Source organism: Anopheles coluzzii, chromosome 2 (genome assembly GCF_943734685.1).
Source record: "Anopheles coluzzii chromosome 2, AcolN3, whole genome shotgun sequence".
Classification (NCBI taxonomy): domain Eukaryota; kingdom Metazoa; phylum Arthropoda; class Insecta; order Diptera; family Culicidae; genus Anopheles; species Anopheles coluzzii.
Genome location: NC_064670.1, coordinates 9,152,716 through 9,180,161, shown reverse-complemented (window position 1 = coordinate 9,180,161; position 27,446 = coordinate 9,152,716). Strand labels below are relative to the sequence as shown.

General features: G+C 47.3%; 1 protein-coding gene across 4 annotated transcripts; it reads left to right on the top strand.

The window, feature by feature from the left end:
* Positions 1 to 450: 450 nt before the first annotated feature.
* LOC120953477 (chitin synthase chs-2) lies at positions 451 to 27,299 on the top strand. 4 transcript variants are annotated; one of them, XM_040373421.2, is made up of 10 exons: positions 451 to 501; positions 14,392 to 14,515; positions 18,793 to 19,322; positions 19,383 to 20,597; positions 20,677 to 21,267; positions 21,363 to 22,687; positions 22,780 to 22,956; positions 25,223 to 25,426; positions 25,491 to 25,853; positions 25,926 to 27,299. In XM_040373421.2, exons 2-10 carry the CDS (start codon positions 14,409 to 14,411, stop codon positions 26,148 to 26,150), a joined length of 4,737 nt encoding a protein of 1,578 aa, XP_040229355.1. In that variant the 5' UTR covers positions 451 to 501; positions 14,392 to 14,408; the 3' UTR covers positions 26,151 to 27,299. The 4 variants fall into 4 exon arrangements, with proteins under 4 accessions (XP_040229355.1, XP_040229357.1, XP_040229354.1 ...); XM_040373423.2 differs by lacking the exon at positions 22,780 to 22,956 and adding an exon at positions 23,493 to 23,669 and having other exon boundaries at positions 458 to 501; XM_040373420.2 differs by lacking the exons at positions 451 to 501; positions 14,392 to 14,515; positions 22,780 to 22,956 and adding exons at positions 17,607 to 18,106; positions 23,493 to 23,669.
* The last annotated feature ends 147 nt before the right edge of the window (positions 27,300 to 27,446 follow it).

Here is a 27,446-nt window from a genome sequence, read left to right as displayed (position 1 = left end):
GCCCAAAATCCAAAATCAATCAATCGGACAATCGATAGACCCTTAAAAGTTTCACACACTTAGCAATACTGATCGGTTAAGACTTTCGATTTATTTTTATTTTATGTCCATATATATACTTTTTTTGTGTGTAAAATGTTTAACTTATTTTTTGTGTCAATATTTTCGTTGCGCTTCTGGTGAAAGGTAGTGTGCGTCGACCGAACCGTCGTCGTCGTCAATGATTGGGCCGCCGTTCAGTGGTTGCGTAAGATAACGGCTGAGCCGAGCGTGTAAGGAGATCGAGAGTGGAAGAAAACAGCACAAGAGAGCCACAGAGCGCTGGGACGGAGGGTTGATTTTCGGCATTGAGCGGCTTTTGGATAAGGCAGGCGGCATAATCCCCCTCCCCCAGTACCGTGCAGCAGCTGCAGTAAAAGGGCAGGCTGAAGCAGGCTGAATAAGAAGCTGGAGCAGACAGCTGGGCTGGAGTGATCAACTGTTGACTGGAGCCGTTTGTAGGTAAGTTTGAGAGGGATTTTTTTGTTGTTGTGTGTATCAAATTTAATTTATTATAGTCAAGTAAAAATAACCCAAACAATCAAGGTTGTTTGCGTAGGAGGTGGGAGAAGCCCTTTTGTACATAAGCTTTTGACTTGATATTCAGCAAACCGTTTTTTTTAGCTCAAGGCCATAAGAAATGAATGAAAAAACGTATTTTTCTGACGATATCTGCAATAATTTAGGCCAAAGCCCCATTTTTTTTCTTATATGCTTATGCTTAAACACACTGACGTCATGAGCGAGAAGGAATAGGGTGCAATCATTCGAACCTTGATAAAAGCTCACTCATAGAACGACAATTTTCATTGAATGCTTTCCCCTCATAACATGTATTAGTTAATGTTATGAAATTACTGTGTTCGTCCCGGCATTTCGTAAGACCCACTCACCACTATCAAAACAAACCTTTCCTTCCTTCACGCTGTCTGATCACGCTTTGGTCGCTAGAGCTTGACAAATTTTGCAAAAGAAAAGAAAACAAACCAAAACAAAACTGTCTCACCCAGTCTCTGGTTTGTATGACGATGATTTAAAATACACTCCACTATGCCTTAACGAAAGATAACGAAAAAAAGCTCATGCGTAGCATATTACGCGTTCATTGCGTTACTATACGCGATTTTTCATTAACGTGTAAAGCTCAATGATGTTATGAAGTTAATTTTAATAATTAGTATTTTCATTTTAATAATTATTAATTTTGTTTTCGAAAAATAACGTCCAAAATAATTGAAATTTCTTTAATTTTACTATTTGTTTCCTTTTAATTAGAAGTTTTCGTTCAAGTAGTGCTTACTTACGCACTGCGAAGGCTTGCGCAAACGCCATGCGTTCTGCAACGCTGTTGCAGTGCGCCGATTTCCCAATATCCTTCCGGAATATGGACAGACAACCAACGTTTGGAGTTGCAACAAACCAATTTCCTCGCTGTTCGAGCTGTCAAAACAATATCATGCATTGTTCTTAGCCACCTACCCTTACCCTCAGCCACAGTGTGTTGTTCAGCCCACCCTTCAGTGAAGCAATCACAACACTCACAACGAAACGGATGTACATTTTCCGGTGGAAATCCATAATGGTTTCGTTCCGTTTTTTCTTCTTCTTCTTCTTCTTCTAGTGCACGGTTTGCACAACGATCTTTAGGTACATAAACGCTGCCTGCAACCGACATGCAACATGCAAAATAATGCGTATGCACTTTACACACTAGCCACACCATCTTGCCCTCGAATTGCCCATAAGCGCGTTGTTGTTTTTTAATTATTTTGCTCTGTTTCTATTTGCTTGTCGAAACGAAGGGGAAAACAACCCCAACGCTCGACGCCCAACAGCAACCCGTGGTTCAACAATCAACGCCACCACGGGCGTGCGGTGGTTGTCTCGCATGTCTTGCACCAATCAGAACGCGATCAACCACAACCACGTGCGTTTTCGGCTTTGTTCGCTCCGGTTGCTCCGGTTCGAGCTTAAATGGTTATTGTTTCTGGTGCACATACGCACACTCACACACGCTTGCACACACGTGGCGGAGAGCAAGCAAAACACATAAGAAACAAAATCACCCAGAATGTCAAATTCATACGAGGTTTTCGCGTGTAACGGTGGTGGCTTAAGATTTCTACGCCAGCGCCTCGGGCCATTCGAAGGCCTTCGAAATTCGACACGTTTGGGTGGAGCTTTGGGTGGAGGGTGTTACCGTTGGAAGCATGCATGCATGCAAAAAAAAACAAGCGTGCCTGAAACATTGGTTTTATTTCACACTTGCAAGGCCCTACTCGACGCTGCCGTTACTGTCCAGGGCTTAGTCGTACGGGCATTGCTTCAATCGGTCTGTTCTTTCAGGCCCAACGCGTACTCGGCTGTGCTGTTGTGGGCCCATTGCACGTCGTTTTTTTTCTTACAAGACTGGACCATTTTTTGCATGTAAATTCAACCCGATCGTTAACGATCACAAGTGGTGATCACGGTGCGAGTTGGAACAGACCCGGGTCGTAAGAATTTTATTAACTCCATAACCTTCTTGTGCGCCGATTGGCGCTCTCAAGGCTTTATGGCATGTAAGCTGTAAGCCAAAGGGTGGATCGACATGGATAACGATCACCGTCTACTTTGTTTCCTCTACTAAGGTCTGCTTGTATTTCGTCACAATCTAAAGGATGCACGGACAAAGACAGTTTGGAATTCTGTTGAGAACGGGTGCTTCTTCTTTTTTTCTCTCCTCTTCTTAGACCAACGATCATGCACACCGCTTCAATGCTTCAAACACGTCAAACTCTTTTAAAAAGGGATTTTTGGCGTGTGCAGTGCAAAGTAACCTCAAAAGCCTCCACAAAGCCTCCAATTACGGCACCGTGCAGCAGAGAAAGGACGCGACTTTCTTCTCACCGGCACGCGGCAGACGGCAATTACAAATAATGGGCCGCCGGGGCGGCGTCAGTAAACTCCACACAGCAGCACTCCCCTCATCCACCGAGAAGCAGTGGATTGAGCATCGAATCCGCCCATTAAATCCAAAAACACATGAAACAAGTGAAAATGTGCCGAAAATGAAACGCTGCTAGAAAAGTGAAATTGTTTCTAAAACTGGCCAAGAGGGGCGTTTTTTTGGGGGGAAAGGAAAGGGAAGGCCTTTTTGCATGTACGGAGAAATATCGCACCTAGCTTGTGTGGAGCAAGCTGCCATTGAACCCGATGTATGAGGGAGTCTTTCTCTCTCTTTCTGAAAGTACTAATGGCAATGTAACGTTCCTGCAATCTGCAATAATTTAAGCCGAAGCTCCTTTTTACTTTTATACTTATGGTTGTGGACTGGGATCATGTGGAAGAAGGAATTGGGTGCAAAGATTCGAACATTGATAAATGGATCATTGCAAAGTAATAATCCCTTCAACTCTAAGAGAAGACAACGAATCAACGACCTCCAAAGTTAGGACAGGTCAGGTTGGGGGCATTTTCTTGCTATTCACCGTCAGACGAGTAGCGTGATTTCCAGCCACCAAGTAGGCCAAAACTTCAATGATCGTAAGAGACATGCTCGCCGCACTGGGCCGACACGGTCCGCTCGGCAGTCCGCTGCTCCTCCTGATGGAGATTTGAAAAGTGAAAATCATTTCACACAGCCTCACGCACACACACAGCCACACGCAGCAAAACTGGGGAGCTAAAATATGCGAAAAGCAATAAAGAAAGAAGAGAGCTGGTGAATCGCGCAGGGAATCGTAGGAAAGTGGATAAAGATGGTTCAACGCGAACGCGCGCAACAGATCGTCGACCTAAGCGCGCGAGACGGGACGGAACGGTGGAAACTTCTTCCCCGTGCCGGTTTTCAAAACGGTTCCGAAAATGCGAAAGTGAAACCCGATGAAAAAGGTTACGGTAAACCGCAACGGGTGTGAATGAGAAGAGAGAAGTTTGTTAAAATACAGGTGACAGCATCACCAGTGAGAGATGTTGGATAATCGGTTGTGGTGGAAAGCGGGCTAAAACAAAGTCACACACAAATGCAAACAAACAAACCAAACTGGCGTGATCGCAAGGGGATGAAAGAAAATGGTTCACGATCAGTGTTTAGTATGTTTAGTAAATTCGTGGAATTTAGGAAAATTAGTAAGAATCGTTTCAAGGTATCGCGATCGGTATACAGCATCTTTCATTGATTGGTTCCGGGTCGTATGAAGCGTGATACATCCCAATCCAGGTTTCTTCAAGTGTTGTGTAAATAGAGCATTTGTTTGAGATCAATGAAGCGCTTGTTTTGGGTGAAACAAGGCGAGAAATTGGGAAGAAGCACCCATTACTACGGCATACTCGACTCGGCACAATGCCGAGCAATAGGGGTTTTGTCAGTCAAAGCAAAAGTGTACACAGTGTTGGAGGCGTTTTTCCTGTGCTCTCAGTTGTTCGTGCGACTGAAAATAAATCTGCCTTCAAGTGATAGCAAAACAGTTCAATTTGTGCTCAACGCTTAAGTAAAGAAACATTTCATCAAGATAGTTAGGCGAGTGAGTTAAAACAAAATAACAACATTGAGTGATAAGTCTCAATCTCTCCTTCAAACTACTCTTAGATCCACAATTTTCCACAAAACTATGTCTATTGAAGCCTCACCAACCTTTATGGTAACGCAAAGGAAGCTTCATAGAAAAATAGAAAACAAATTAAACGTCTGCAACATAATACGCCAGCTGATGCGCCCGAGAGCATGTGAGTGCGCGTGCGCAGCTCGCGCTTTCACGCACCGCTTTCCCTTGGAGCACGCGTAGCCTCCCGCGATAGATTGATTGCTGGAAGCGAAACAGAGAAGCGACGAAAACCAAAAGCCCGGGGAGTGCATCAATCCCGCACAATTACGCTCTCGATTAGAAATAACAATAACAGGCGATGATTAGTGCGCTCGGTGGCCTGGATGCGTTTCGACGAAATACCCGCTCCATCCCCATTCAGACTGTATTGACTGCCGACTAGAGGGATGCAATTTTCGTAGGAAAAGAAATTTTCCCTTATTATAAGGTACGCTGAGAGGTACGCCCTCCTCCGTTTGAGTGCCTTTTTCATTCACGCATGTAATTATGCTGCCAGAAAGGGCGGACAATGGTCGGAAGGGTAAGGATTTAGGTGGCGATCATCGTCTGTTGGAGAGATTTCTTCTAAATATAATCATCAGAGATCATAGACACAATGAGTAAGATAATGCAGAAGTAGTGTCTTAAGTTTTCCACAGAAACAGACCCGTTGTGTTAGCCATCTTGTTACGCTAATCGGGCACATATTGGGACCTAGGGCAGTACACAAATCACTTCACAGCAGTCGCTGCCAGAGCCAAAGTTCACACTTTTGTCTTCACCAGTGGTGGTGGTGCTCTGAACAGTGCTTGCGATTCTCACGAGTGATATAATGTATTGTGCCTCATGTTTTGTTACAATAAGTGTGGGCTGCTGATCAACAGCACACTGCTGAATGCTGTAATCTGAATGTTGAGTAAGATGGGTGCAAATTTTCGACACATGCATACCCTGCTTAAGGAAAGTTCTACGATCTTGAGGTGAATGCTGACGATCGCTTCCAAGCAGCGTGCGTGTGTGAGTAATGAAGGTTGGTTTGAAGAATTGATTTGTGCCAAACCCGTCTTGACCCCACCCGAAACGAGATCCAGTGACCTCCGATCAGATTGAATTGCCTCTGCAAGCCCCCCCACAGAGCTCTTCAAGATCGGTTCAGCATCGACCGCAAGTCTTGGGGAGCTCTTTCCCCTCTAGCCTTCTTCTTCTTCTTCATACTGCATAGATTTGACCGTAACACATCAGCGTCAATGCTGAACACTCTACCGCGCTGTACAATCATGGGGGGATATTTTTTATTAAAATTAAACGCTCATACACAGTCTCCCACAGACCCTTGCCCGCAAGTTTGCAAGAGGCTGCTAACATTCGAAAACAAAATTCCACTGTTTTGGGCCGTTTGGAAAGTTGAGCCAACAGAGAGAGAGAGTGAGACGAAAAAAAACATGACAGTGTCCAAAAGTCGAGGTCTATGTGCTGATGAATGGGCGACAGACAGACCGGCACACACGCACACACGGGCTGGTCTAGCAGCCGCCGCGTAGACAATCGCTCAAAGAATCCTCGCGCTTGCGTGGCGTGGCGGATTGTGCAATTTGTGCGCTGAATCGGTACGCAAATAAAATGCTGTCCAGCATGTTAGACGGCTGCTGCCCTGCCCACCGTCTAGCCTGGCCCCGGGTGAGAGCTATGCCGGTAATGTGTAACACCATTTTGCCACGCCATTTGTTTTGCGTGTCATTTGCGTGCGTTACCACGGCGATGGCGTTTGCCAGTCTATTGATGGAAGCTGAATGCTGAGGTGCCCAAAACGGCTAATAACCATAACGGCAGCGCGGTTGAGGGTTTCCGTCGTTGGGAGCAGAAGCCTTTAAAACAATGCAGCATTCCGCGTGACCTTGCTACTGGGGTAGGATAATGATGATGGTGGGTGTATGGTAAGCTGTATTCAAATGCTTGCTGGTCAGCTTTAATGAGACGCAGCACAGTAATGATGGTGAGAGCGCTCAAGGCGAAGGATGTATCGCTAGGGAGACAGAAGCAGAAATGATGGTCCATTTTTGGAGCAAAAAATGCTGCTTCATGACTGGTATCGCGTTTATTGAAATTAGGAGCTATATCTTTGAATTGTTAAGATGTCAGCGTTTTATTTTACATCCAGAGATCACGTTATTGCCTAGTTTGATCAATTCACAATCTTATAAATGCGTTTAGATCTTCGGAGAATAAAACTGTCTTTTCCCCTTTTGTATGATGCTTTGTCCTTTCCAATCAATCGGCATTGAAAGGTGCATCATTAACCAGGAAAACAACATTAAGAGTCTTTCACGCTCAATCTGCAATCTCAAACCTCACCACCAGCTCGCTCCAGCTGTTTGCTCCATTACAGTGATTCCACCCATCACTTGCGATACATTTAATCGCCCTCACGTTGTTTGCCAATGTAAATATGGAAGCGTTTGCAAAAGGTCAACAAACGGCCATTGATGCAAAGATGTGTCTGTGCCACCCTGTGTAACATCCGGTTGATCGCTACGGCAAACACTCAAACACACTCTCCCCCAATGTGCAAAATGAACAACAGTGAACTGTGATCCAATGGGTGGAAAATGCGAAGAAAATGCGGAGAAAAAGCCGCAAACGCCCACAAAAGGCAGTGGTGGTGGCTTTCTCCGTTCCGTTTTTCCGTTTTCACTTGAAGATCCCAATCTCGCTCATCCCGTTTTCGATCGATCTTCCGGTTTCGTCCGCTTCCTTTCCAGATGAGTTTATCACATCAGTTTTTTATGTGTTATTTCGTTTTGTTTTGCTGGTCAGGTTCACTTTCGTTTTCCACGGAAGCTGCTGCTGCTGCTACGAAACGACAGCAAGATAGCCAAACACAGTGCGTTACGACATTCGATCGGACCGTCGTGCCACCTAGGTTGCGATGATATTTGCGATGGTGGTCCAGCGTGTTTACGATCAAACACACACACACACACACACAGACAGATAAACTTTCGGCTGGGAAACAGGTTCATCACCATTCGATGGTAATGCTGCGGCCCTGAAACTGGTCATCTTCAGTGGGCTTAATCGCGATAAAACAAAGTTTTGGTTTCGATCCGTTTGCTTCATGCCTGACCAAACACGCTTGGTTCGTGCCGTGATGGGACAGACGAAAAGATGGTTGATTCCAACAACAACAAAAAGAAGCATCTTTTGGCGAAGAAACTTCAAGATCATCAGTGATAGTGAAATGGCAACTGTTTTGGAGCAAACATTGAACATTGAACAACATGATTCACCGCCAGAGGTGCTGCTGACGTGTCTTAACGATCTACTACTACCCAAGCACAGCATGCAATACTAATGATCTAACGTCCGGTACAGGTGCTAGATAACAGAACCATTAAGAATGATCGCAAATGCCGTTACGACGATCATCAACCTTGACCCAAATGGAGTCGCGAGGATCCGGCATCCGTTCCTTGGCCATGCAATGGGGCAGTGCGCACACAAGTCTAATGTTACTGCCCGTAACAATGTGTTACAGTAACATACAGTCACTTCTAACGGTATTGCGCGCGAACAATGCGCTCCATCATCGTGACGATCATCACAGCTCGTCATGTTAGCAGTAGGCACGCGAAATCTGAATACCCGAGGAAGGTGGTTTTGTACAGTCATTAGGAGAGGATCGTTAGGAAAACTGTAATACAATGGTCAGAGCATGTTGATGAATGGCAACTAAGCGAAACTAAGCCCTTTCTAATGACAGTCTGGGCAAACATTCTGCTAGCCTTAAAGATCATTTGCCAGGAAATTTGCAATATTTATCATCTATTAGGAACGATATTGGACAGCAAATACTTGTATTTATACAACGTGTACACTACTCCTTTCCATTTCCTGTAGGCGTTGATCATGTACCCGAAAACTACTTTCAAAACTACGGTCCAGCAAGTTCTGCCGTTGCTGCCGTTAAGCAAATGGAGCAACTCTCCGTAAACATGCGATCCAAGCGTTCCGCCAACGTTCAGCCCAATACGTTGGACGTTGAAACCTTTTTATTCGTGCTATAGCAGCAACATTGGCGAATAAGACTCACTTCCCCCTCACCTGAACGGACACGTTGGCCGGTTTGGGGTTGCTTACCCGTTGTGCCCGTTGTGCCCGTTGTGGTGATTGTGTACCATGGGCTCTCTCGTTCGCCTGCGAAACGAAAGAAAAAGTTGTTTCCTTTATCGCTTTCGTGAGCGATCGGTTTCGAAGCGTAGCAAAAATGGCTCAAGCCAGCAGAGGGCAGCCGGACCGAGCCAAGTCCGGACGAAACTAGAAAACTGGTTTGACCACTCCACTTGGGTTCGAGGCGTGAGTGAGGAAATTAATCCAGTACACGCCCGAGACGCTTGTCCCCTAGTAGCTTGGCTTGACGTTGGTTTTCTTTCTTTTTTTACGATCCTTTTTTTGAGTTGTTTAGTGTCTTGTCGACCAACTTGAACAGCTGGCTGGGCTCTACTTAGGCTTTAGCAGTACTAGTTTTTTGTTCAAAACTAAGATATCAACACTAAAGGCTATAGTGACGCTATCGCGCTCAGGTTGCATGATCAGAAGCCGTTATTGCAAAGACTACAACGTAGTGAATAAGCTTTATCCAATTATGAATTATTCTATTTCTAAAAGAAAGCACACTTCTTGCCTAGAGTGAAACGTGTCTGCGGTATGGTTACTCATCAAACGAAATACACTTCGTTTCCGAAATAGAGCCGCCCAACACGCAACACTCACGCAATATGTTGCCTAGCGAGCAGAGATCCTAATCATCTTGCGTACGTGCAGCAGAAGAGAGCATTTGTTGCTACGTGTGTTGCTAGGTTCGGACCAGCGGAGGTCATCGCCGCAATTCCCATGCCTACGGAGTGCACTAGAACGACCCCTCGCCTACCGTCCGAGAAGACATAAAACCTGTCAGCAAAAACACAACCAAAGAAGCCCGAAATGGAAATCGTGCTCATCAAATTGCTCTTTTATGACGTATCCACGATCCGCTGCTGCTCTTCCTAATGCATGCTGAGGCTTTAGGGCCCGCGATGGGTAACCTTCCGGAAGACATAATTTCGTATGCAACCGGTGTGTCTGTGTGTGCTCTTACACTCACCTTAACAAACGGTGTGCTGTCGGTGCGTCTAAAACCTTAGAAGACGCAGATGAATGCTGACATTTTGGGCACTCTTTTTGCACCTCATCGTCTGACACCGTCTTTGATGGTGCTGCGCCTTTCGTTGAACGAGATTATGACGACTTAATGATGATGTCGCTCTAAAGTTTTGATGTGTTTGTATTTTCGATGGAGCAAATAATTCAAAACTACCCGAAACAACCACCAGTACTACTGTTTGTGATCTTAAATTCGTGAAGGAGTTGCGCTGAACGCACTTAAACGTTGCAAAGAGGCGACCATTTTGCCAACAAAGAAACCAGTTCGGTTGCTTCGAGGGCTTGGACATGGCAAAGGTTGGGTTGGGTAGCGCTTTTCGACTACTTTCTGACTGCAACTTCCAACGGGCGTACGGCTACAAGCGTTAAGGTTGAGAACCTCCCTTCATTGGGAGTTCACACAGTGCAGGCGAAAGGCCCCCTGGGCCAACAGAGCGTGCAAAATATGAAGACAAGGTCGTCCGCAACGCTTGGGCCGATCTTGATCACACACTGCACACCAGAGCATGACGTGGTGCGGGTCGGATCTTACGAATACTATTGAATAGTAAGAAAGAGGGAGTAGCAACGGACAGTAACTTAAGTAAATTCCACACTCTCCCTTTGCGATCGGACAGTACTGGAAGGAGCTGTTTGATTAATGTGTCTTCGCCCTTAGCGAAGATGCAGAATACATTAATTATACATCAAGCAGTGTCCTACTATGTATCTCACTGCACGGAATCACATATATAACAAGTAGAGTGCTAATGTGCTAACCATTATTCATTTACAACAGCCTTCCCCCGTAGTTATCATGACTAGTAAAGCGACATAGTTAAGCGACATTTTTAAAATCCAATCTACAAAACGCTAGATGATCATTTAACACTCTTCCTATTAGTAACATGATTCCTTTTCCTGTTCCTTAAAACTAGCCCCATTTATCACGGCTCTTTAAGGATCAGACACAACCACATTCCAATTAAACTGAACACTTCCTTCACCTCCACATTCCACAACCTCGAAGCCTCCGCGAGCTACAATGCAAATGTTGTGTACAGGAGAGCTAAAGAAATCGAAAGTCAGCATCCTATCCAGAGCGTAAGAGCAAGCACACGTACCTACCACACGCTCCTTTTGCTCCGACTGCACGGAGCTGCCGAAGCGCAGGCGGGGAGAGGTGCCGTTGCGACGTGGCACCATTTTAATTGACCCAACCCCGCTTCGGTTGCATATTGATCTGGCCGGCATGACAACGGCGCGATCGCAACGCCCCGGCCCCGGTACGGATTGCGCAGCACAGCACAGCAACCCCAAGGAAGTTGGCAAAGTGACGCAGATCGAGGGTGCAACAAAAAAAAATTAAACCGCGGCAAACTAAATTATATCTGCCATTCTCTTGCTGCGGTTAGCGCAAATGTGTGAGGGTAACAACAACAAAAAAAAACTGTGCGCACTTCTGGTACATTTATAAAAAAAGGAGTATAAATCGATTGACAGCGATCGAGTTGGTTGCGTTTTGCCTCGGTTTTTTTTGTTCGTTGTAGAAGTACGAGCAGAACGACCTCGTTTGTACATTTAAAAGTAAGAAAAGGGGGAAAGATCGGACGGCAGAATGGGCAGCAAGAAATAAGCAATGGGCCGGGAGATCTCGTCGAATGATCACCGGTAAATCTTTTAGTCCAACCAACTCCAACCAGCAGACAACTACGACTGCAGGACATAGCAGGAAAGGGTATTATACGGCTAAAAGTCAACTCTCAACGTTTTAGCCCGCGTAGAATTATGTTTCGCTGTACTATTCTTCGGTTTCGTATTTTGCCTGTCCGCAATTTATGTTGCCTATTCGCTGATCACCGATAAGCAGCAGGACCGTGTGTACTGGTCGTCGAACTTCGCATTTGCTGCCTGCTGCAACAGTGATCGCCGGTTTCCTGTACCGATCGATTGACTAATGGCTTTAGCCTACCGAAGAGGAATGCGAAGCAGCAAGAAAAAACCCACCTCTGAAAGGACTTGGTATCTCTTGTTTTACAGACTTCCAGACATCGGTTGGACATGGCTTGGGCTTGAAATTAAGCACCACCCTAAACCGAACACAGTGTCGCAACTCTGCACGCACAGACCAGCAAGCCAGCCGAGTGAAGGTCAAAGCTTGGGCGTTTGGGTTGGGATGAGTTTACTGACATTTAAAGATCAGAATGTGCTGATCGTCCACTGCACACGTCCACTTCCTGAAAGTGAAACACGCAAGAATAGTGCAGAACGGTGAGTTCAACGGCTGGCAAGGCGTACGCCGCACGCGTCTACTGCTGGGGTGCAAATAAATCTCACTTCGAGAGCATGATCCTCAGGCAAAGGGAATCGACTTTTTTTGTAGCGGCCGTTCACATTTTTGTACAATGAGCGCACGAGAAAGGAGGAAGTGTTCTGTGCCGGGCGTTGTTCTCGGTCCTCCTGCGTTGCCGGTGGAACCGGTTCTGGTGGCGTTGGAGTGTTGTTGGCCAGCTGGCGGCCGGCTGAACGATACAAATCACAAAAAAGGTTGAGGGCGTGAAGGAATTGATTGGGAGTTTGTTGCGTCCAGCAGGAGGAGTTGCTTGCTAAATCTGAAGGAATTGTATAGACAAAATTTAATATCCAAGATACAGTCAACAACTAAATTACTGTTTACAGCACTCTCTCTTTGATCGAAAACTCCTACATAATACAATAAAGACAAAACAGCACATCATAAAACAGTTTACCATTTTTAGCTTCTCTCCACCCCGAACTGTTCATGAGACCCACACATGTCTTTAACTTTCTTTACATTACCTTTTCAACCTTTTCCCCCCGTCAGTCAGAGGCAGCTCTACCGCATTCCACCCATAACCTCCATTCTATTCTGTGCAACTCTCATCGTTGTTTTATGCCAGCCAAAATCTACTACCCACATCCCCCCCGCATTTTGCTCAATGCGGTTCAAACCCGAGGTTCAAGTTCAACCCACCACAGCATCTTCACGACGGCCAGCCACACCAAATGCTAAACGGGACGGAACACACAAAACCCCATTCTCAGTGGCGTAATTGGGCGATTCTGTTCACCTCAGTTTCGGAAGTAGGAAGTTAGCACACTTCTTGTTCCGTTCATTGTGTGACGGAGGTTTTTCCTGATCGGGTTTCGGGGAGGTACAACACGGTGACAACGACACCGCCAACGTTCACCTCCCTTCCGATGCGAATGAATTATTAGCACGGTAGGACGGATGATGACCGGTCAGGTCCGGTGTGTTTGGTTTGGTTTGGTCCGAAAAGAACATTTTTCACAAAACAACGCTCCAATGCTTAAGAAGAGCAATGAACGACCCGAAACGGTTGACCAGCTGCGTGTGATGTCGATCAATTATTCGTTGATCGTTGGCAAAAAGGGAACGGATTTGTTAGGCCCGTTCACAGCTCGTTAGGTTTAACAACGGCGCGTTGCGTGGGATTTTGGCGTCGCCATAGCACTATTCGTCTATCTATTCGTCCGCCCTGTAGTCAAGAGAAATAGGTTCATGAGTCACTAGCCAGCCAGCAACGCAGCAATGGGTTAAATCGTATCCAATCCATTCTCTCGCGTACCTTCGCCAAAAGGATAGGAGGTCTTTTAGCGATAGCAAAAGATTTACTGTGCCCCAAATGGCGTTTGAGGCTTTGGGCAAACCTTACAATACTGACCGCAACCAGACGCGCAAAATGGATCCCGGTGGCAATGGGTTTGGTTTATGTTATTTCTAGCACGGAACTTGTTTTCTTGAAAGTCATGCAGGCTTCTACCTTTTTTCTGTGTGTGTGATAGCAACGAACGACACTGTTATTAATAAGGAAAAGGTGTGGCTGATTGAAGTGGTGGTGCTTGAGGTGGATTAGGCTATTGAGACTATTGGAATGTAACGCTTTAGTTTTTTGTTGGAGCCATAGCTCTTAAAATTCGGCTACCGTAACTCTGCCCTTATTCACAGCGGCAAAAGTGATTTTCTTTCGCAACAATGTTGTGCGCTGAGCTTGATTGAAATGATCTATTGGCTTGTTTTGGAACACAATTAACTATGAGCCGGTTCACAAGCCTCACAAGACGCTATAAACAGTTTAATGTCGTCATTCATTTTCAAGTTGCAGAGAATATTGGATTTGCGGTTTGGCAGCAAATGCTGACCCTTTTTTCTCATAATACAACACTACTGCTGGTATGATATATGATACATAAACCATCATCAGCCCATCATGACCTTGAGCAAAGCGATACCTTTACGCTAGACCGGACGTTCTCGAATATCTTTTAGTCGTTTCTTTCGTTTCGTTTCTTTCTCTCTTCGGAAACCACACACCATTGAGATATTAGTTACCCTCTTCAGCAGGTTCTTTCGGGGTGTAAATGTCACTAGTTTGACCAGTTGCTTGCTGCTACAATCCTGTTTTCCGCAGACGCATGTATACTTTGAACGTCGAAAAACGTTAGCCACAACAGAATTTAAGATCGTTCAGGTTTACCTAAGCTCACAAAGCAAACAAACAAATATCATCCTCGTTTGGAAGCGAACTAATAATCCTTTTTCTTTTCTTTCTGTTTCATTTTGCAGAGGCTTAAGCCGAGAAGATGTCTGCTATCAGACATCGACCTCTGGCAAATGGTCCCAACGAGAGCGATGACAACTTTTCCGACGACGAAAGCACGCCCTTGACGCATGACATCTATGGAGGAAGGTAAGTGATGATTTAGCACGGTTTAGCTAAACAACGATAAGAATTAAGAATTAATTTAAAAACAACCAAACCTAAACCAAAACTCTCAAGCGCGTTTGTTGTCTATCCCTACGTTGAAGTCTTTCATTCGGACTACCTTCAAACTCCCAAGTACACAATCGAAAGCAAATAAATTGGCAAGAGAAGGCGACCGTGTGGTGTCGCGGTTCCATGAGACGATTTGGCAGCATGTCAGCTTTCTCCTCACGTAACTACCAAGTTGAGTTGCTGGCTATCACGCACCTGAAGAAAGAAGCTACCCCTCATTGAATTTACCATCGCTTAACTGTGCATAATGAATTCGACCTTGTTCGGTTTGATCGTTGCGGAGTTTGTTTTTTGTTTTTTGTTTCTGCTTCTCTCTGTCTTCGATACACCACACCACTAGCACGAAACAAACGATTGTTGACGATTTGATAGCTTCCAGTTGGTTTGTGTGCCATCCATATGCGCAGCCGGGCCGTTTTGCAGCTGCGTGTGTTAGTGCTGCGTGGGGAGCATGGGGCAAAGCATAAACCACTACTGTCAGTGATGGTTTGGGAATGCCGCAGAAAGAAGCCACCCAGAAAGTGTGTCACAACCCGGATCTTGGGTGAGCTTTCTCAGGGCTTCTGCCACTACCACCTTGGCTAGAACAGAGCCACACAATCATCTTCATTGCAGTGCACACCGCAGCACTGATCCGCACACAGATAGTTGCTAGCGCGTGGTCTTATCTTTCTGCATTCTGCACAGCCCGCGCTATTGCAGGCGCCACACAACGACGGGCTAATCTGTTACCATCAGCAGCATCTGTGCAACAAGCGCCCGCACAAACAGCGAGCCGGCGAGATGCACTTTGGCTGTTGTTCGGCAAAGCCCTCCCTCTTTCGCTTCGCTGTTTATGCCAACCAACTGCTCGGGCATTTGCTATGGCGCTGCATTCAACAACAATTATGCAGCAGTACTATACCACCGCGTTGTTCGTCTTTAGACCTCCGAATCCGAATCCGTGGGATAGCATAAATATCATCATTTGGAGCGACTGCGGTGGACAGCGGCGGCGGAGGTCGTTCGAAGAGCGATCGTTATGCAACTTAAGCGCTGCGGTGTGTGGGGTTTAGCAGTGCTGTTACTTCATTCAAACGTCACCCAACACTTTTACGATCGACCGTCGGCGGTTCGTGTTGTTGATCAACAAGCCACAGCCACCAAACCAAGACCCGTTGGCCGCTGGTCCAAGAATGTAGGCGTTACCGCGCCGAAGTGCAGAGTTCAGTACACGCTCTTTCTCTCGGTTTAGGGGTGGATTGCACCCTTACAGGCAAAGATGATGATACGGTGCATGAGAAGGTCTGAGAAGGTAGACCCGCTGCCATTTTATGAGCATAGTTATTTGGTGCTAATGCACGGAAGACTACTACTACTACTACTGTACGTAACGTTCAGTAATGGTAGTTGAGTTGTGATAAATAGTTGTTAACAGCAATTACGAGACGCGTACTGGATTCAAAGATTTTGGGAGAAGTAATAACAGAAGTGATGAAAATCTAGAGAATACAGAACATAATACATCTGGGTGTACAATTTTCATACCTCCATTTCTCTGGTGGCACGGTTTGACGTAAGAAATGATCTCCGACTCTCATGACTGCACATTCACTTCTGCTTGAGCTGCAGCTTGATATGGGCATGCGAATTATTATTGTCCTCTTTGAAGCAAGCGGAAGCGGTAGCACCACATCACACAAAACCACCCCCTTCACACGTGCAAACCTGCGTTGGCTTTTAATTTTTACAATCGATTGCATTATGTCAAGCGAATTGCGTTACATCGTTGCGTTACCGAGAGACCACGGAGAGACCGGCGCTAACTAGTTCGGTTCGATTGCGTTACTTAAAAACTTAATCGAATGATCTCACTCTCACCCTTCAAACGTCACTCGTACGGCTTAGAAACACTGCCGGCAAACTGAAATCGTTCAAAATTTAATCGAAACTTGCTCCACCGATCAGCGATTTTATGTAACCGCGCTCGTACGATCGAGACGGTGCAGAAAATAGCGCATAGCGGCAGCAGCGTTAATTTGAATTCAGTTAAAAATATTGCAATTTTAACGCGAAGAAGTGAAGCAGAAGTGAAGAATTTCGTGCTGATCAACACGTGTGCGGCCATTCGCAGCCGATTTCGGTCGGAAGGTACGTGTGTTGTGTGGCTTGAAAAATTCGATTGTATCCGGGAAGGGTAAGCGAGCCGGAACGAATGACGAACGGGTAGCCAGCAATAAAAAAAACATGCAAACGCCTTGCGATACTTCAGCAAAGTCACACTTCCTAATGGGCATTTTAGAATGCTACAAAATGCTAAACCCATCATCGAAAATGTTTGAAATGTATCCCCCTTTGCCACATACCGATCAAATGTTACGCTAGCTGTTAAAACGCTCAGTGCACACTAGATGGGAAAGCATGTACAGCAACAGCATTTCACCTGGTCGAACAATGTGTGGAGAAAATGCCAGACGCATGTGCAGATCGGAGCCTACGGGTATTCACCACCGCCTAACTTCCCCCGGCCAAATGGTTGTTGTTGCGTACAAACCGCATAGATCGATCAATCAGCATAGCGCACATAACAACTGCTGCACTCTGGTTAGCGTTTAAACACACACTCTCGCTGTCGAATGCAGCACGTGGTTGTAGATTTGAAAAATCGCACAAAAAGGATGGCTAAAGACGACAGTAAACTGCGAAGCAGACATAGTGGGACACAAAAAAAATAGTGGGAAGGATTGTTAGCGATGGGCAGCGCGGTTTTTTGTTGCGTTTTGTTTTGTTTTCCACCGTATGGTCAAGTGCGTTTACTTTTTGGTCACCCACCGAAACGGCATGCTTCTTCGATCGGTTCCCTGTGATCGGATGGACGCGGCGGCGTGATCGGTGTTGGTGGTGGTGGTGGTGGTGCTGCTGTTGTGGCGTGCTTGACCAATCAACACTCCGGTGCCAATTGAAAGCCGACCAAGCCAAACGCCACCAGGCGAAAGACGCGCTCAGTCCGGCTCATCCATTGCGATCGGAAGCAACGAGAGACGAGTTTGTGCCCTTCGCGGTTTGTGCAAAGTCGGTGTGTGATCGATGGTGCCTGCTCGTCTTCACTAGTGCCCAGTGTGCCTTCAGAAAACTACGAAATTTGTGCTTTGGAAGCTATAAGTCTAACGAAACTGTGTTGAATTAAGCGTCATCTCAGTATCTTTGAGAAAGTGTTATTGTGTTGAAGTTGTGCTATCTAAGGATACAACTGAGATTATTCGGAGAATAGGTGCTATCAATCGAAAGCCACCCTCCGCATGGCACCAGAATGTACCGGAAAGTGAACAGTGCTGCAGTGCCAGCAGCATCGGTCCCAACAACGCCCAGCAGCAATGGCAGCGGGACGGCCATGAACGGGATGGCGCTGCCGGGACTTCCCAAGCCGCAGCGCAACGGGACAGAGGCTAACAACTACATCGGCTATCAGAGCCATCACTATTGCCGTGTGGCCAACGATATCGACGACGAGGACGAATATCTCATGTATGCTAAATCCTTAAAGATAAACAATCCAATAGCCCAAACCATTGGTCTTTGGAATTGATGGGAATTCATTGTTTTTGAGGGGGAGAGGATAGATACACACGCATTCCTTTTGAGGAGAAACTTTCACTTCTAGCAGTGTAGTATCGTTGGCAGGTGGTAGGCACGCATATTTGTAACGCTGTAGTAAACGAAAGTGATTTACTGTATCGTGCTCACGGGTGCGTGTTGATTCGATAGTACGATATCGAATGTTTGGAACGTCAATGGTGGTGAGGCTTTTGCCTAGTGACTTGTGAACAGCAAAATGGGTTAATTGCACGTAACTTCAGTAGTAGCAGTAGCAAAACGAGAAATTAGAGAAATGATGTGATGCGATTCGGACATGCTGAAGTTGAGACATCAATATTTTGGAGTAGAGCTCCATGACGCTCTTCATGACAAACCACCCAAAGCTAACGTCGAATAACTTTGGGTCGTAACAATAACAAAACAAACCATTTCCGCACAAAAAAAAAGTCGTGACCTCGCTGTCTCGATACACGAGCGTGGAAACGAACCGTGACCACCGTCACTTTACTGCTGCAGAGACAACTTTGCAATCATAACATTGTCCGACTAATGTGTGAAATCAGCGTAGTAATTCCGCCATTAATCTAATTAATCTCACCCCTCCTCAATTCCAGTCAGCGCACCGTACAGGAAACGAAAGGATGGGACGTCTTCCGGGATCCTCCGATCAAGGAGGATACGGGCTCGATGGCGGACCAGGCCTGCCTCGATCTGACGATCAAGATCCTGAAGATCTTCGCCTACCTCATCACCTTCGTGATCGTGCTGCTCGGTGGCGTCGTGGCCAAGGGCTGCGTACTGTTCATGTCGTCGCAGTTGCGCCGCGACCGGAAGATTACCTACTGCAACCGTGATCTGGCGCGGGACAAATCGTTCATCGTGTCGCTGCCGGAGGAGGAGCGGATAGCGTGGATGTGGGCGCTGATGATAGCGTTCGCCGTGCCCGAGATCGGCACCTTCATCCGGTCGACGCGTATCTGCTTCTTCAAGTCGATGAAGAAACCGCTCAAATCGCACTTTCTGCTCGTCTTCCTGATGGAATCGTTCCACACGATCGGACTGGTGCTGCTGTTCTTCGTCGTGCTGCCCGAGGTGGACTCCGTCAAGGGTGCAATGTTGACCAACTGTCTGTGTGTTATACCGGGTATGTAGGCACGACCAGACCATTTCCAGCAAGTCAGTTAATCATTCCATCCCTCGACAGGTATGCTGGGTCTGTTTTCGCGCACCAACAAGGAAGGCAAACGGGCGGTAAAATCGATCGTCGATTTGGCTGCGATTGCGGCCCAAATTACCGGCTTCATCGTCTGGCCGCTGCTCGAGAATCGGCCCGTGCTTTGGTTGATTCCAGTGTCAGCTCTTCTAACATCTTGCGGCTGGTGGGAAAACTACGTCTCACCACAGAGCCCCTTCTCGTTCGTACGATCGCTTGGTCGCGTGAAGGAGGACCTGAAGCAAACGCGCTACTTCACCTACATGTTCCTTTCGGTTTGGAAGATTCTGCTGCTGTTCTGCTTCGTAAGCGTAATACTGTTTGTGCGCGGTGATGAGGTGGCCAATCTTTTCTCACTCTTCGGGGCTGGGTACGGTCCGCACAAGATCGTCGTGGAGGAGGTAGCTCTACCGTTCAGTTCCGCCCTGCCCGATCTGGTCGAAGCTGCGCAAGCGGTAGACACGATCGATATCGATGCTGCCTACAACACGGTCACGTACGTGCTCATCATCCAGATATTGGCCGCCTATCTGTGCTACATTTTCGGCAAATTCGCGTGCAAAATCCTTATTCAAGGTTTCAGCTACGCTTTCCCGGTGAATCTAACCGTGCCGGTTGCGATTTCGCTGCTCATTGCTGCGTGCGGCATTCGCAACGATGATCCGTGCTTCTTCCACGGCTCCATTCCCGACTATCTGTTCTTCGAGAGTCCGCCCGTCTTCCGGCTGAACGATTTCGCCTCACGCCAGATGGCGTGGGCCTGGTTGCTGTGGTTGCTCTCGCAAACCTGGATCACGCTGCACATCTGGACGCCCAAGTGCGAACGTTTGGCCAACACGGAGAAGCTGTTCGTGACGCCGATGTACAGCGCGCTGCTGATCGACCAGTCGATGGCGATGAACCGCCGGCGCGACGATCAGGCCGACGTGAAGACGGAGGATCTGGCGGAGATCGAGAAGGAGAAGGGCGACGAGTACTACGAAACGATCTCGGTGCACACGGACGGTTCGGCCCTGCCGCGCCCGAGCGTGAAGTCCTCCGATCACATCACGCGCATCTACGCCTGCGCCACGCTTTGGCACGAAACGAAGGAGGAGATGATGGTGTTCCTCAAGTCGATCATGCGTATGGATGAGGATCAGTGCGCACGACGCGTGGCACAGAAGTATCTGCGTATCGTCGATCCCGATTACTACGAGTTTGAAAGTAAGTCGCAGTCAGCAAACAAGTGAAATCTTTCTATCTAACTGACTTTTCTATCGTTTCTCTTCCAACTCCAACACAGCGCACATCTTCTTCGATGACGCGTTCGAAATTTCGGACCACAGCGACGAGGACATTCAGTGTAATCGGTTCGTGAAGATTCTTGTCGACACCATCGACGAAGCTGCCTCGGAAGTGCATCAGACCAACATTCGATTGAGACCGCCCAAAAAGTACCCAACACCGTACGGTGGACGACTGGTGTGGACGCTGCCCGGTAAAACGAAGATGATTGCCCACCTGAAGGACAAGGATCGCATCCGGCACCGTAAGCGTTGGTCTCAGGTCATGTACATGTACTATCTGCTCGGCCACCGGCTGATGGAGCTGCCGATTTCCGTCGACCGTAAGGAGGTGATGGCGGAAAACACCTACCTGCTGACGCTGGACGGTGATATCGACTTTAACCCGAGCGCCGTGACGCTGCTGATCGATTTGATGAAGAAGAATAAGAACCTGGGTGCGGCTTGTGGGCGTATTCATCCGATCGGCTCGGGACCGATGGTGTGGTACCAGAAGTTCGAGTACGCTATCGGCCATTGGCTGCAGAAGGCAACGGAGCACATGATCGGTTGTGTACTTTGTAGTCCTGGTTGCTTTTCACTGTTCAGAGGTAAGTGATGAGGCACTGTGAATGTGTGTGTGTCTGTGGATTTGTACTAATTCTTCTTGGAACCACTTCTTCTCCTCCCCCCCCCCTCCACACAGGAAAGGGTCTGATGGACGACAATGTAATGCGCAAGTACACGACACGCTCGGACGAGGCACGGCACTACGTGCAGTACGATCAGGGCGAGGATCGTTGGCTGTGTACGCTGCTGCTGCAGCGTGGCTATCGCGTCGAGTACTCGGCTGCCTCGGACGCCTACACCCACTGCCCGGAAGGGTTCAACGAGTTCTACAACCAGCGTCGCCGCTGGGTACCGTCCACCATCGCCAACATTATGGACCTGCTGATGGACTACAGGCGCACGATCAAGATCAACGACAACATCTCGCTGCTGTACATCTTCTACCAGATGATGCTGATGGGCGGTACGATCCTTGGCCCCGGTACGATTTTCCTCATGTTGGTGGGTGCGTTCGTGGCCGCGTTCAAGATCGACAACTGGACCTCGTTCTACTACAACATCATACCGATCATGCTGTTCATGCTGGTGTGCTTCACCTGCAAGTCCAACATACAGCTGCTGGTCGCGCAGATACTGTCCACCGTGTACGCATTGATCATGATGGCCGTCATTGTCGGTACCGCGTTACAGCTCGGCGAGGACGGCATCGGTTCACCGTCGGCCATTTTCCTGATAGCAATGACGGGGTCCTTCTTTATAGCGGCCTGTCTGCATCCGCAAGAGTTTTGGTGTATCGCGTCCGGCATCATCTATCTGCTGTCGATTCCGTCCATGTACCTGCTGCTCATCCTCTACTCCATCATCAATCTGAACGTGGTCTCGTGGGGTACGCGCGAGGTGGTAGCGAAGAAGACGAAGAAAGAAATGGAGCAGGAAAAGAAGGACGCCGAGGAGGCCGCCAAACGGGCGAAGCAAAAGTCGCTGCTTGGCTTCCTGCAGGGTGGCGTTGGGAATGGGTCGGATGAGGAGGGCTCGATCGACATCTCGATCGCGGGCCTGTTCCGCTGTTTGCTCTGCACACACGGCAAAACGACGGACGAGAAGGCGCAGCTGATTCACATTGCCGATGCGCTGGACGCCATTACGAAGAAGATTGAGAATCTGGAAAAGCACATCGACCCGCACGGACATCATACGCGCAAGCGCACTGCGTCGGCCGGGTCGAAGGATCACCATCTTGGCTCGGTGGCGGAGGATACGGAGGACGATGATGAGGATGAAGATTCGGAGACTTCGACGCTGCAGCGCGATGAACGTGACTTCCTCACCAATCCGTACTGGATCGAGGATCCGGATCTGAAGAAGGGCGAGGTGGACTTTATTTCCAGCACCGAGATCCAGTTCTGGAAGGACCTGATCGATAAGTACCTATACCCGATCGATCAAAACAAGGAGGAACAGGTGAGGAAATTTGGTTGTAGCCGGTGGCAATAGCGCCAAAGAGAAGGTGACAGAAGCTAATCGCAATAAACTCTTCTCTCCCCCTTACGCAGGCACGTATTGCGCACGATCTCAAGGAGTTGCGCGACTCCGCCGTGTTCGGTTTCATCATGATCAATGCACTGTTTGTGCTGATCGTATTCTTGCTACAGCTCAACAAGGACAACATCCACGTCAAGTGGCCGTTGGGTGTTAAAACTAACATTACCTATGATGAAGCCACGCAAGAGGTAAACTCCTGGAGACACCGGTGCGACCACCATAGCATTGTAATGGGCTCGATAGACTGATAGACGATGCCCACGCTTCGCTATGGTTTCCACCGGATGTCTCCATTCGGGACATTTTTATTAACTTTCGTTCGTTTTTTTTTTGTTTTTTTTTCTCTCTCTCTCCTTTGGCAACTATTTACATTTTACAACATTTCTTCGGACTGCGTATTCTGGATATTCCAAAAACAAAAATACCTGACACGCGCAAACAAAAAAAAACACCAACTTCTCCTCTCAAAACTCCGCTCCAACACACTGTACGAAACTGCCACCACACTACGGTTATCACCACCCCTGAACCCCTTTCGGCCAACCCCGTCAACATAAAAAAAATAAACCTCAACGACCTCAACACCTGCGAACCGTACGCCTGTGCACAACACACTGTCCACCATCACTGCAATTTATCCGGCATCCCCGGGACCGGCAACCCAAAACTGCGACCAACAACATGCTACCAACACACCACACCACAAACAAACAAAAAAAAACAGGCGAGAATCGCCGTCGACCTGAAAGAACTGCGTAACAAGTCCGTGTTTGCGTTCTTCATGTTCAACGCACTGTTCGTGCTGATCGTGTTCTTGCTGCAGTTGAACAAAGACAAGCTGCACATCATTTGGCCGCTGGGCGTCAAAACGAACATTACCTATGACGAAGTTACAGCCGAGGTTTGCTCTCACGTTTCTTTGCATATGTTTCTTTGTTGTTGTATTTGTTCCTTCCTTCTTTGTGGTTGTTGTTTTCTTCCATTACCATGTTCTATGTGCGTTGCTCCCACATCGTAATCCCACAATGACATTGGGACATTGGTTCCCAGCTGTTTAACAGCATTAAACTGTCCGGTTTTGTGCCCCCAAAATCCCACCCCCCGGGACTTCCTTGACCAACGGTTATGGTGAATGTTGTGTTTCGTTTTCTACTCTGCCTTTTCTAAATCCACCACCACGGGATTCTAACACGGGTGCAATTGATCCTTCCCACAGTTGGAACCCCTTCCCTCACTTGAATGGATGAAGTTTTTTTTTGTTCGGGGCGGGTGTTTGGTTTTGGATAACCTGCCGCATCTAATATGCCGATTTTGTTGTGGTCGAACCGTGTGGGACGAGATTGCAATAGTAACTCAATGGGTTTTAATCTGATGATCGGGACCAATGGATAACATGGAGTTCTTAACGTCATTCCGGGTGCATGTGTTACACATTTCCAATACTTGTTTCATTGTTTCACACAATTACTGTTAAGTGATAACGAACAAAACAAACTGTAATTAACCAACTTCTTTAATGTTCCTCATTTGCACATTACCCTCAGTCATTCCTTTTTGCAAGTATCCTCCATTTGTACTCTGTGCACATAGAGTAAAATCCTGTTGCGATAAAATGATAAGACGATAGGTTGCTACAAGAAAGATCAAATCGTTTTAAAAGATTTTCAAAAAAAAGTATCAAACAAGTACAAAGATGTCAAAAGATCTGCCTAAAAGACCGTAAAAATATCAACTCATTCTCCATTTTTTTCCCACAAAAACACGCTTAAAATGGATACCTAAAATTAAACGAAACCCAAATGTGCATGCATGTTCTATCCCTTCCCCTTGTCGGTGCCATCTAAACAGCATGGCTTGCGGAAAGTGCAAAAACTTTCATTCCCCAAAACCCAATTCCAATGCTCCAATTCCACAAATCTGACACCGGTTACCCGGTCTCCCTCAGGGGCGGATCGCCGAACTGAAATGGCTTTAATGTGACAGTCTGACGCTTAATTTTCTGTACTACTACTTCTACTACTACTATTACCGCTACTACTGCATGGCTATGTCTTGCATGGACGCAAACGATTACCCAACCGATTGTTGTTATCCTACCAAACCAAACCAGTCCCCACCAATCCCCCAAGTCCCCTTCTTCCTTGTTTTTTGTTTCACTTTTGAAGTCAAAATTGTGCTCCTAACCCTCTATTCTTTCGGATTTCTGTGCTAACAAGATGTTCAAAATTGTTCAAACCCTTCCCAACTAACCTCCGTTGTGCGCTGGGCTCTCTGCCATATCTGCCGGCCATGTCCAGCCGGTCTGCCTGCCTGCCAGGAGAAGGGCATTCCCAGGGCACAACGTGCGTGTTAACCATCTCATGTGAAACCTTAACCTAACCTATTAACAGCAACCGTAAAATGGTGCGAATGAACCGTCGTCCCCTACTAATAACCATTGTGAACTCATCGCAGGTGCACATCTCCAAGGAGTATCTGCAGCTGGAACCGATCGGTCTGGTGTTTGTGTTCTTCTTCGCCCTGATTCTGATCATTCAGTTTGTGGCAATGATGTTCCATCGGTTCGGCACACTGTCGCACATTCTGGCCTCGACCGAGCTCAACTGGGCCTGCAACAAGAAGCCGGAGGAGCTTTCGCAGGATGCTCTCATAGACAAGGTAAGGCGCAAACCGTTTTGCAAGCGCTTGTTTCCACTACTAAGCACACGTTTTGTCTATACAGCACGCTGTTGAGATAGTCAAGAATTTGCAACGACTGCAAGGCATCGATGGAGATTACGACAATGATTCGGGCAGCGGTCCGGACCGCATCGCACGCCGCCGCACGATCCAGAACCTCGAAAAGGCACGGCAACCGCGCCGACAGATTGGTACGCTCGATGTGGCGTTCAAGAAGCGGTTCCTGAAGCTGACGGCCGACGAGAACAATACCGCCACCCCGATCCTTACCCGCCGGATGACGATGCGCCGCGAAACGATCCGTGCGCTGGAGGTGCGCAAGAACTCGGTGATGGCGGAGCGGCGCAAGTCGCAAATGCAGACGCTCGGGGCCAACAACGAGTATGGCATTACGGGTGTGCCGAATGTAAGAATTCCACCATGATCGCTTTCGTTGTGGAGCATTGTAATCATTCTTGTTTGTTGTTGTTGTTATCAGGGAAATAATAACGCCCCACCGAGGCCGACGCGCACTTCGAACGCTGGCGTTAGCGTGAAGGACATCTTCAACGTGAACGGTGGTCCCGGCGGTGAAATCTACGGTGTCACTGGCCAGGTGAACCAAGCGTACGAACCGGTAATTGAGGATGACGATCGCAACTCGCTGCGCCTGCAGCCCCGCAACCAGGTCACCTGGGGTAACAATGGTAACGCACGGTTGTGAGCCACATGAGGATATTTCCCAATAAACCTCCTTTCGACTGCTGACGCGCCGTTACGATACGCAGGCACCGGATCTGATCAGGGTTTATCACAGATGCGATCGGATTGTAGAGTGGCGTAGTGTACTAACGGTCGATCAATACCTACGAACGAATGAATGAACATGCGCGAGAGCGAGGAGTGTGTGTCTGCATTAAGCGTGAAGTGTGGTTGTTGTGAGCAATAATTTATAGACTCGATATTATGTTAAGAGAGATGATGCAAGCGAGGGAAGGAATATGAATGACAAATGTTCAAAAAGCAAACAAAAAAAGCTATACAATAATAGATAGATTGTGTGTTAAGCCCTTTTTTACAAGTCAATATTCAAAACAATGCTCGTAAAACGGTTCTCACCTTTCGTGGAGCCATTCATACCAGGGTGTAGTATGCGAGTGTTAGTTATTTTCCTATCCTGGACTGTGTTCCACGTAACAGAAGAAACTGCCTGCGTTTTATACATTCCGAGCTCAAAATGATCCAACATTTGTGTAAAGCACACCGTTTATAAACACTACCACTTAATACTCAGCAACGTAGAACAATTTAGTACAGCCTAAATGAGCTAAATGAGGAGATCGTCCCAACATCCACTGCCGCTACAACAGAGAGCGTGGATGGTCAACCCAGCGCCGCTGTCCAACACTGCCCCGTCTAGCGTAATGGCAAGAGCCGGGTGGTGCCTGCACACCCGCAGTGAAGCCTTTGCTCGCAGAGGAGGTGTAGGATATTTATTTAATTACTAGCGTTGTACAACTTACGCACCAGCCAGTGTAAGCCAATACGCGGCAACGAAACAGACACGAGCAAACACACTGCCACATGTTTCGCCAAACACGAATCAAAAGCAATGTGCGGTTGCGTTCAAAATTAAGCGATTTCTTTGTAAATACGTACACAAACAATACGGTGTGTTCGCTCTTTACTTCACCTCTACTCTTAATTACGGTTCGACACTTTACGGCGTTTCGGTGTGGCCCCCCCTGGCCCCACCCCGTGGCGGGATCTGCGCGAAACACGGAAAGCGAATGTAATGGAACTCGATTGTGATGTTTACAGCAAATTGTACTCTACAATAAAATTGATAGACTTATTTTTATATGTTTTACAACGGGGGGAGGTTTGCTTTTTTTCTCTCTATCTCGCCATTGGCAAATCGCTCAACGAATGATGACACTTTCCTAAGGTTAGTTATGGGGGGAAATTGCAACGTCTTTCGGATGCTAACAGTAATTACAGTAACAGTAACCAGAAGATG

Coding starts and splice junctions, on each gene's coding strand:
- LOC120953477 (XM_040373420.2), top strand. CDS start 17,892: ATGTACCGGAAAGTGAACAGTGCTGCAGTGCCAGCAGCATCGGTCCCA. Junction 21,268..21,362: donor TTGCTTTTCACTGTTCAGAG/GTAAGTGATGAG, acceptor CCCTCCACACAG/GAAAGGGTCTGATGGACGAC. Junction 22,688..23,492: donor ATCAAAACAAGGAGGAACAG/GTGAGGAAATTT, acceptor AAAAAAAAACAG/GCGAGAATCGCCGTCGACCT.